The sequence below is a fragment of the Cheilinus undulatus genome, linkage group 1 (genome assembly GCF_018320785.1).
Source record: "Cheilinus undulatus linkage group 1, ASM1832078v1, whole genome shotgun sequence".
NCBI lineage: Eukaryota > Metazoa > Chordata > Actinopteri > Labriformes > Labridae > Cheilinus > Cheilinus undulatus.
The window spans coordinates 44,499,433-44,510,377 of NC_054865.1; the positions used below are offsets into that span (position 1 = coordinate 44,499,433).

The window sequence follows — 10,945 nt, forward strand, 5'->3', positions numbered from 1 at the left end:
CATACTAAAAAAAGAACCACAGCTTATCTTTAGTCTAAAACACTAGCTGATTTAGGAGGCTGTTACTTACCCTGAGTGTATCATTATGGTGGAAAAATGACAGTTTTTTGTCTCCTTTGATTGTCCAATAGGAAGAATAAGTAGGGGAAGGTGCAAGTGTCTTTGATCAATTTTGATTTCTAGTTTTTGTGACATATTCAAATAAAATAGCTGATGGAATAACCAGCCTTGTTTTTCTCTGTTTCTCTCACTCCTGCTCTATTTCTCTCCTAAATGTGTCAATTACATATTCTCCTCCGCCTCGTCGTCTTCATCTCTGTGCCGACCCTCTGTCAGCTCTGAGCGCAGCAGCAGGGAGAGGGAGGATGGAGATGTGTTTATTTCTTTTGGAGCGGGGGCCAGGCCTGGAGATACCCAACCGTAGGGGGATGGTCCCGCTGCTCAGTGCCACCAAACACGGACACACGCAGGTGAGGAAGAGTCTGGTCACTGGAAGTTTTTAACGTCTATGGAGAGCAATAAATATGAACATAATAAAGCAAATAAATATGTATTTGAAAGTTTGTTTTATGACTGCACACTAGGTTATTGACCCCCAGGGCAAATTTCAGTATTTAAATAATATAAAATTGTGTTTTACATACATCAAAAATGATGTAGTCAAGTCATCCCTGCTCTGGGATGTAACGGGCATGGCAGTGAATGCACCAAAGCCACTGGTAGCTACTGCTAACAGTGGAGGGTTCATTATTGAAGCTATGTGTAGGTTCAAGCAAGATGACTGTTCCATTTTAAGTTCTCTATACCTCCTTCTGTCCCTTCCTGATCTGCAGAACAAGGGTCTCATTTTTAAACGTTGTGTACGCACAAAACAGGCCCTGAAGTTACTGTGTGCCCTTATGCAAATTATATGACAAACCATTTGTGCGTACCTGTTAGCAAATTCTGACCCATACGTACAAATGTTTTGGAGGCGGCACGAAATTGGTGAGGTGATGAATTGAAGCCAGATTGAATATGAATTAGTATAAAACTATTATTTTAATTAAATTCAAAACTTTATTACACAATCCACTTCATCCTAAGCAGACAGTTTAATTTTTACACATGACTTGTGAAATTGTGTTATGTTTTAAAAACCTCCCGTACGTTTTATTATCAAAGTCTCACCTTCATTCACCCTGAGCATAGACGGCCAAACCTTAACATCACCTTTTGATCAGTGTTAATTTTGTCGACTAAAACTATGACTAAAAATGTTCGTCAACTACCTTTTTTCATAAGACTAGACTAAGACTAACCAAAAATAGATCTTCGATGACTAAAACGTTTTCAGCAAGATAACTTAAAGTAGACTAAAATGTTATTTAGTTTTCATCAGACATTCAAAATCTGTGATATTTCTCCACAGTGGGTAAATCTGTCAAAATACAACCCATCTGTAGCTCTTCTGCCTCTCAGCTGTAGGAAGCAGGGACCCCAGGTTTGGCAGGGTGCGTAGAAAACACTACCATGATTTGGTACCAGATTCAGGCAAGAGAATGAAATCTTGGACTAAACATAAGACTAAATTGTGAAAACTTGTTATGGACTAAAACTATAAAGGGTAGAAATGACAAATGTGTGACTAACACTAAAAGGTATTTTATCTAAAGACAAACACTAAAACTAAAAATAGCTGGCAAAATTAACACTGCTTTTGATGTGGGAATCCAAACAGCAAGAAGAGTGAAACAATGCAGACCATAGCACAAATTAATATTTAAAATATATTCTTTTTTATCATAGAGTGTGTTTTTTAGTTTATATTTCACTGTTATAAAATGTGCAGAGTGAACGGATACACAGCAGCATCTGCTCCACATGGATTGATCTTTGTCATCTTATCACCAAGCTCATCTTCATCACCTGCATGTATTTTATCATATAATTAAGCAAAGTGTGTAAATGAGCCCTCACACAATCATAATATATTCTAATAATCAGTCATAGTTCATGCTGAGCTCCCCAGAATTTAAAAAAGTAAATAACTTAAAGCCTTTGTACATCGGTTAAACTTTTGTTTATTAATATCCGGTAGTGATCCATCAGAAATATCTTTAATTGCATCCTCAAGTGAAAGACAGATCTGAAATAATGTGGAAAAAATCAGTGTGGACCCCATAAACAAAATAAAAAAACTCATAGATTTTGATTGGCCATGGAGAAGTGAAATTGTCAAGTGCAGCACTGTTCTAGGATTCAAACTATTTTCAACTGAGTGAGAGCTGTGACAAAAGACAGCTGATACCAAGAGCATTTTTGAACTGAAGGTGCTGAGTGCTAGATTGGTTTTTATTCAAACTGAGACCTGCCAGCACAAAAAAACAGTGGCTGTAGACACATGCCCCAATTCATTTCAAACTTAATTTTGATTTATTTTGCATTTTGTTGAAGAATTTCCCTCCCCCCCAGGTGGCAGAGGTGCTCCTAAAGCACGGTGCAGATATCAACGTCAGCGACAAACAGGGTCGTACTCCTCTAATCCTGGCTGCCGCTGAAGGCCACGCAAACACAGTTGAACTCCTGCAGTTAAAGGGTAAGAGGCCCTCTGTCTCTACCTGATCACATAGCATGTTTACCTGAATTTTTATGCAGTTCAGAACATTATTTGTCTCAACTGTGCTCCCAGGTGCCTCTTTATCCACGACTGATCAGGAGGGGCTGACAGCGCTGAGCTGGGCCTGTATGAGAGGACATAAAGGTGCAGTGCAGTTTCTAGTTGACGCAGGTGCAGATGTGAACCAACCAGACCGACAGGGACGGACGCCTCTCGACCTCGCTGCTCTTAACGGGGATGCAGACACAGTAGGTTTCATTCTGTTCACTAAAAAGAGGTGTATACTTGACAGTAAGTTTCAAAACATCATGATTATTAAATAATGATTTGGAGAGAAGAATGCATAAATGTTTCACACACAACATCTGACTGTTTTGAACCAATTAAATAAATCATAATTGCTAAAATGATGATGATAATTTTTTACAACTGCAATCTAGGTTGTTGATTTGCAATCACAGTAATGTGCTGTAAACCCCTTCAGTGTGAGCACTTTGACTTGTGTTCTTGTTGTCTATTGATCAGTGTGACAGTAATCAATGCTATCTTCAAGATGTCAAGAGGCACACAGCTTTAGTTCTGCACTTTGTAATCAAAAGGATAGTTATTTTAACTGTAACGCTTAATAAGGAACTTATTAAAATACTAGATAATTCAAAATTGAAGTCTTTAGATTCTGACCTTTAATATACTTAAATCCAACTGAGATGCTGTGGTGTGACCTTAAACGGACAGTTCATGCTGGAAAACCCCCCAATATGGCTTAGTTAAAACAATTCTGCGAAGAGGAGTGGGACAAAATTCCTCCACAGCGATGTGAAAGACTCATCAACAGTTATTGCAAATGCTTGATTTCAGTTATTTCTGCCAAGGGTGGCACAACCAGTTATTAGGTTCAGGGGGAAATTACTTTTTCACACAGGGCCAGATAGGTTTGGATTAATTTCCCTTAATAAATAAAATCATCATTTAGAAACTGCATTTTGTATTTACTTGGGTTGTCTTTGTCAAATACTAAAAGTTTGATGGTCCAAAACATTTAAGTGGAATAAATATGCAAAAAAAACCCAAAACAAATTAGGAATCAGAAAGGGGCAAATCCTTTTTCACAGCACTGTATTCCAATATTTATCACTTATTTTTCTAAATGTCTGAATTTATTTAAGGCTCAAAGTAAAAATAAACACTGAAATAAACCAGTTAAGTATAACAAAACTTTTACAAGGATATTAGACTGACCAAAAGTCACCTATTTTACTATTTATACCATGAACATTTCTATAGATTAGTAGAAATTACTACCGGGTTACTCTTTAATTTCTTTTAAAATCCTGTGGTAACATCCACAGTACTTTTATCTAAAGTACTATTATCTTATATATAATAAGTTATTTGTCAAGAAACTATCGTTAGAATGGTTGCTAGATGATTTGGACATGTGTCCTGATAGAGACATTTTACATCCCCTACAGTGTAAAATGGACATACAGTATGTCCAAATGTGGTTCCTCCATTTATCACACTGAAATTGCAGTAATTGCTAGAAATCCTGCGCAAACAAAACCTATCATGACATTAAGCAGTACTATTAACGTTTAAAATACAGTCGCTAGAAAAAGTATGTGAACCCTTTGAAATTTCTTGGATTTCTGCATAAATTTGTCATCAGATGTGTTCCGATCTTCATCTTATTCACAACAATACACAAACACAGTCTGCTTAAACTAATACCGTGCAAAAAATGATATGTTTTTATGTTTTTATTGATCAAACCATTTAAACACTCACAGTGCAGGGTGGAAAAAGTATGTGAACCCCTAGGCTAATGACTTCTCCAAGAGCTAATTGGAACCAGGAGTCAGCCAACCTGGAGTCCAATCATGTGATGAGATTGGATGTGTTGGTTAAAGCTGCCCTGCCCTATAAAAAACACACACCGGTGTTGAATTTGCTGTTCTCAAGAAGCATTGCTTGATGTTAACCATGCCTGGCACAAAAGAGCTCTCAGAAGACCTACGATCAAAAATTGTTGACTTGCATGAAGCTGGAAAGGGTTACAAAAGTATCTCTAAAAGTCTTGATGTTAATGTGTCCATGGTAAGACAGACTGTCTACAAATGGAGAAGGTTCAGCACTGTTGCTACTCTGCCTAGGCATGGTTGTCCTGTAAAGATGACTGCAAGAGCACAGCACAGAATGCTCAGTGAGGTGAAGAAGAATCTAGAGTGTCAGCTGAAGACTTACAGAAATCTCTGGCACATGCTAACATTTGTGTTGACAAATCTACAATAAGTAAAACATTAAACAAGAATGGAGTTCATGGGAGGACACCACAGAGGAAGCCACTGCTGTCCAAAAAACACATTGCTGCACATTTGAAGTTTACAAAAGAGCACCTGGATGTTCCACAGCACTACTGGCAAAATATTCCATGGACAAATGAAACCAAAATTGAGTTGTTTGGAAGGAAACAACGCTATGTGTGGAGAAAAAAAGGCACAGCACACCAACATCAAAACCTAATCCCAACTGTGAAATATGGTGGAGGGGCCATCATGGTTTGGGGCTGCTTTGCTGCCTCAGGGCCTGGACGGATTGCTGTCATTGACAGAAAAATGAATTCTCAATTTTATCAAGACATTTTGCAGGAAAACTTAAGACCATCTGTCCACCAACTGAAGCTCAACAGAGGATGGGTGATGCAACAGGACAATGACCCAAAGCATAGAAGTAAATCAACAACAGAATGGCTTCAACAGAAGAAAATACGCCTTCTGGAGTGGCCCAGTCAGAGTCCTGACCTCAACCTGACTGAGATGCTGTGGCATGACCTCAAGAGAGTGAGTCACACCAGACATCCCAAGAATATTGCTGAACTGAAACAGTTTTGTAAAGAGGAATGGTCCAAAATTCCTCCTGACCATTGTGCAGGTCTGATTTGCAACTACAGGAAACATTTGGTTGAGGTTATTGCTGCCAAAGGAGGGTCAACCAGTTATTAGCCTAGGGGTTCACATACTTTTTCCACCCTGCACTGTGAATGATTACATGTTTTGTTCAATAAAAACATGAAAACATATCATTTTTTGTGCAGTATTAGTTTAAGCAGACTGTGTTTGTCTATTGTTGTGACTTTGATGAAGATCAGAAAACATTTGATGACCAATTTATGCAGAAATTCAAGAAATTTCAAAGGGTTCACATACTTTTTCTAGCGACTGTATGTGAGTTTCATCATCTTATCATGATTAGTTATGATTTCAGGCCCATTTGTTAGGAACCAAAAAAGGTGTTACACTGTATTGTAGGAAGTTTAAGACTTGGCCACTGCTGATTGGTCAGATAGTCTGATGTCACTTTCCGTTGACTGATCTCCATTGAAGGAAGTCTATTGAAGTGACCATATATGGTTCCTTGCTCCATAAAGGGTTACAATTTGATATTTTTTGTGTCTTTTTTATTCTTTTTATTTTTTACAAGGTGCATTGCCTTTTGGACAATGGAGCAGTTCTGGAGAGAGCAGACAACAACAGTGGCAGAGGTTCAGATCGGCCCCCTGGATGTCAGAACCCAGCTCTGGTGGCCTCGCTTCTTAAGAAAGGATCTAAGACAAGTACAAGCACCCAACTTTTTACAACAACCCTGCCATAAATCCTGCTTCTATTGATTTCATATTAAGTGTTCCAGAAAACACTTAATATTATCCAACATAGCTGAACAGCTTCACAAACTGCAGCGCAGCCTCTAATAGGAGCATAAAGTTGAGTCATGGCTGTGTATTTGTATTACCATCCATCTCAACCAATCAATGAGGACTCAGCTCCCTTGATGGGCCATGTTTATGTGCTATACTTTAGCAACTGCAAGCTCTGCATTTCTATTAATTTGTAATTGCCTATTTTACTTCCATATAGTATTTTCACTCCTGCAGCCTCGTATTTTTAACTCCCTTTTTATCTCTGTTTTTCTTCATTAACTCAAAGGCTACAGAACAGCTCCACATGATCGATCAGGTACATGATTTATGAGGGGCATCATATTGGATTAAAAAAGAGACAAATTATAGAAAGATTTATATTTTCACCCTGTTTTTCAGGTCATGCTACATGGGCTATGGCTTCCTCCAAACCAGACATTCTCCTCATCCTGCTGCAGAAGCTGATGGAGGAAGGCAACTTACTTTACAAGGTATGTACAGTGCCTTTAAAAAGTATTCACCCCCTTGGATGTTTTACCCTTTTAGTGATTTTATAAAACAACCGTGGTCAATACAAGACGGCTTTTTGACCAACAAAATACAAAAACACCCTTTAGCATCAAAATGAAAACAGATTTCTACAGAGTAATGTAAATTAAACAAAAAAATGTCATGTAAAATGTGTTAACGCATAAATATTCACCCCTTCAAGTCAGTATTTAGTAGATGCACCTTTGGCTGCAATCACAGCACTGAGTCTGTGTGGATAGGTCTCAATCAGACTTGCACATCTGGACACTGCAATTTTACTGTGTTCTTCTTTTCAAAAGTGCTCAAACTCTGTCAGATTGCACGGGGATCAGACGCATTCAGTCCTTTTCAAGTCCAGCCACAGGTTCTGTATTGGATTGAGGTCTGGGCTTTAACTCAGCCAATCCAGAGCATTCACTTCGTTGTCTTTAAACCATTTCTGTGTTAAAATGATCCCTCCAGGATAGTAAGATTGGACTGGCAGGACTGGCTGCCAAGAAGCATCCCCGCAGTATGGTGCTGCCACCACTGCGCTTCAAAGTGGGGGGTAATGTGTTTTTGCTGTTGTTAAGTATTTGGTGTTCACCAAACACTGTCTTGTCTGATGGCCATAAAGTATCATTTTGGTCTCATCAGACAAAAAAAAATTCTTCCACTTGACCATGGAGTCTCCAGTATGACTTTTGCCTGAATTATATGTTTCATTGACCTTTATCTGAGTTACTCTGAGTGTTCTTTTGTCTTCATAGTGTAATGGTAGCCAGGGATACTGATTAACCAGTGACTGGACCTTTCAGACACAGGTGTCTTTAGATTACAATCAATTGAAACACATTCACTACACTCAGGTGATTTCCATCTCACTTATTGTGGGACTACTAGCACCAACTGGCTGGACCTCTGTTGTGGTAGGTCAGTCGCTATAAAGGGGGTTTATATTCATGCAGTCACTCAATTTACCTCACAATTTTTTATTTAATTGACATTCCTTTGTAGAAACTTTGACATTCAAGAGATTGTTTTTGTATTTTTTGTCACAAAAAGCCAAATTATATTGACCATGATTGATTTATAAAATCAAAAAATGGGTAAAACATCCAAGTGGGTGAATATTTTTTATAGGCACTGTATGTGTTTGTCAATTTGGAAAATAGTGCAGCCTTTTTCAAAATGTTTTTTCCATTTATTGTTTTGTCCTCTTCTTTCGGGTGTATCTCAGAAGGGACGTATGAAGGAGGCAGGCCAGCGTTATCAGTATGCCCTGAGGAAGCTCCCTCGTGAGGGGCAGGGAGAGGAGCTGAAAGGACTCAAAGACCTGCGGGTCTCTCTCTATCTAAACCTCTCCCGCTGCCGCAGGAAAACCAACGTAAGGCCCACAGCTCTATCAAACTGCTCATGCACTATTTAACACCGGCAGGTTTATTAGGCGCTGAGAGGATGGCAGAAGGGCTTGCAAGGCAAGGTGGATGTTTCCTTGAGATATATAATTTATCTGTATCGACATGAAAAGATAATGTCAGAAGCGGCGTGGCTTGCTGTAAAAATATCTCAGATTTTCAGATCTAATTCCCTTTCTCCCTGGTAAACAGAACGTACATGCAAGACCTGGAAGCAGGTGGTGACATAATGAATAACCGTGTGCTGTTAGTGCAGAGATGGATGTGTGTGGCCTGCAGCCAGCTTTGGAAGCCACCCTGGTGATGACAGACGTCCTAACAGACTGTGTAAAAATGCCATCCTTAGGGTCACTGTGGCTGATGAATAATGGAGCAGATAATGTGATGTGATAAGGTCACTCTCTCTGGCAGGCCGAGCCAGCGAGCACTCTCTTTCTCAGCATCTCTGCAGGGGTTTATTTACAGTGGACATGTGAGTGGGCAGGCTAAACCCACATATTATATTAGAAAAGCAAGCAGAAAGGGCTGGCAAAGAGACTACATGATACCATCATTAAACATTCAGGAGCAACGTTCACAATCTCACATTCAAGGCTACCATTTTGACCTCACTCTCAAGGACAGAATCACAATGTGTTGGTGTCATTAAATATTCACCTGAGAGTGATGATGAGAGCAGGGAAACAAGCCGCTCCATCTCCTCCCTCTCTGGTCAATAAAAATGATTGCAGGGTGAATTTAGTTTCATTACACAGGCTTCGATTTTCAGATCCATATAATGAAGACGCAAACACATTTTTTATAGGAATTGGCTCGGATTGTTCCTGCAAAACAAACATTTTCCAGACCTGTCACTTAAACACACAGCTGATCACACAGTGGGTTTGTTTGTTTGTGTGCTGCGTCTAATATTTAAATTCAAATGCTCCCTCACAGGATTTTGGCATAGCTGAGGAGTTTGCAACAAAAGCCCTGGAACTCAAACCCAGGTCTTATGAAGCGTTTTATGCCAGGGCACGTGCCAAGAGGAGCAGCAGGTACAACAATATTAAATTAAGTTTGTTGTTTCAGAGCATGCTTAATGGAAAGTTATTCTTGCGAGAATCAGCAATTCACTGAAATGCTTTGCCTCAGTGGTGCTGTAAGTCAAGTATTTTTAAAAGTTCTTTTGTTCGTTTTCTTTCTGTCCTCCCCAGGCAGTTTGCTGCAGCGCTGGCAGACCTCCACGAAGCAGCACGACTCTGTCCGTCCAACCGGGAGATCCGGCGCCTGCTGGTTCGGGTAGAGGAGGAATGCAAGCATCATCAGAAGGCATCCAGCAACAGCATGGCATTGGGCTACAACAGGGACCCTCACGCCCACCACCATCAAGCCACAGAGGAGGAGGCAGATGCTTTTTCACAAGGCAGTCTTGAGAGGCAGATCCCCACAGAGCAGACTGACACAGACAAGGATGAAGAGAAGGAGGACGATGAAGAGGTGAGCCTGCAGAGTGGGAAGAGTCCAGAGTTTTGGCCTCTGAATCCATACGCTCCAAACAGGACTCTCCCTGGTGGAGTGGCCTTTGGTTTAGGAGATCAGTCGCCAAGTTTCGCTCAAGAGGAGTACATTCAGAACCCACTGTTTGTGGACTTGCCTGAGCCTGTACCTCCGATTAACAGGCAGAGCCAGAGCAGCAGAACTCATCACCACTGCCACTCCCTCCAGGCGGGAGGACGAGTTGGAGGCAGGCCTCTCTCTCTCTGTGGCCCCTCAAGTCCTCTGCCGGGAAGACACATCTCCACCTCTCTGAGGCCTGCTGGGGTGCTAGGAATCGACATTGGCCCTGGATCGATTAATGAACACTCTGGACACAGCCCCACAGAGCACTACCACCCCTTATCCCCCAGCAGCTCCTCCCCTCCTGGGCCTCTCCAAATGTACCAGCCCCGCTCCTCCAGCTTCTCCAGGGGCTCCGACAGATTCTCCACCCACTCTGTGGCCCTGGATGGTCTGGCGCTGGCTCTAGGCTCAGGTATGGAGGTTAGGAGAGAGGGTGGAGGAGGAGGAACAGCAGGCTCAAGGGGCTCCAGCTCCAGTCAGGCCTCCAGTGGGAACCTATCAGACAGCGGCAGGCAGCAGGTGCCAGATGCTCCTTGTCCTATCAAGAGCAGCGGGAGCTTCAAGACAAAACCTGAGCTGAAGCCCCGCCCCTTCATGGGGGTGATGGACAAATCAGTGCGAGTGCAGGGCCAGCAGACATCTGGCCTGAGCCGAGGAGGAGGTGAGGGATTCAGTATGTCAGTGATGGAGTTTCAAGGGTTCAACAATGAGTTCAAACGTGCTTCATTCCAGGAGCAGCTCTCTGTAAGTCAGGCAAACAGCCAGCAGCAAGGCCGGGACTTTGGAGAGCGGCTCCACCAACGAGAGGCCAGAGGGACGGCGACCTCCCAGCTACGCTTCCCTGAAGGGAGACACAGACAGGCAAGCCTAACGAGGGACAACCCTGCTCTGCACATGGCTCCCATCAAACCCAAACGCTCATTTATAGAGTCCAACGTCTGAGTTCATTTAAGCACAGCGGAGGCGGTTTTAAACAAATCATGTCCCACATAAGGTAGCAAGGGAGACCGGTGTGAGAGCAGCTCCCTTCTCTGAGCCTGTTTTGTAGAGTTATGCTGCTGCAATGCATTTACAATCTAGAACCAGTGTTCAACTCAGGCTGCTATGCTTTTGCTTACA

General features: G+C 41.6%; 1 protein-coding gene across 1 annotated transcript in view; it reads left to right on the forward strand.

The window, feature by feature from the left end:
• LOC121508351 (protein TANC1-like) overlaps positions 1-10,823 on the forward strand; it is a 60,853-nt gene extending 50,030 nt beyond the window's left edge. The window contains exons 21-29 of the mRNA XM_041785146.1: positions 337-470; positions 2,455-2,578; positions 2,672-2,847; positions 6,080-6,212; positions 6,583-6,612; positions 6,696-6,787; positions 8,047-8,193; positions 9,161-9,261; positions 9,421-10,823. Coding sequence (XP_041641080.1) covers positions 337-470; positions 2,455-2,578; positions 2,672-2,847; positions 6,080-6,212; positions 6,583-6,612; positions 6,696-6,787; positions 8,047-8,193; positions 9,161-9,261; positions 9,421-10,768 — 2,285 coding nt within the window. The 3' untranslated portion in view covers positions 10,769-10,823. The remainder of the gene's footprint in view (positions 1-336; positions 471-2,454; positions 2,579-2,671; positions 2,848-6,079; positions 6,213-6,582; positions 6,613-6,695; positions 6,788-8,046; positions 8,194-9,160; positions 9,262-9,420) is intronic.
• Positions 10,824-10,945: the final 122 nt, after the last annotated feature.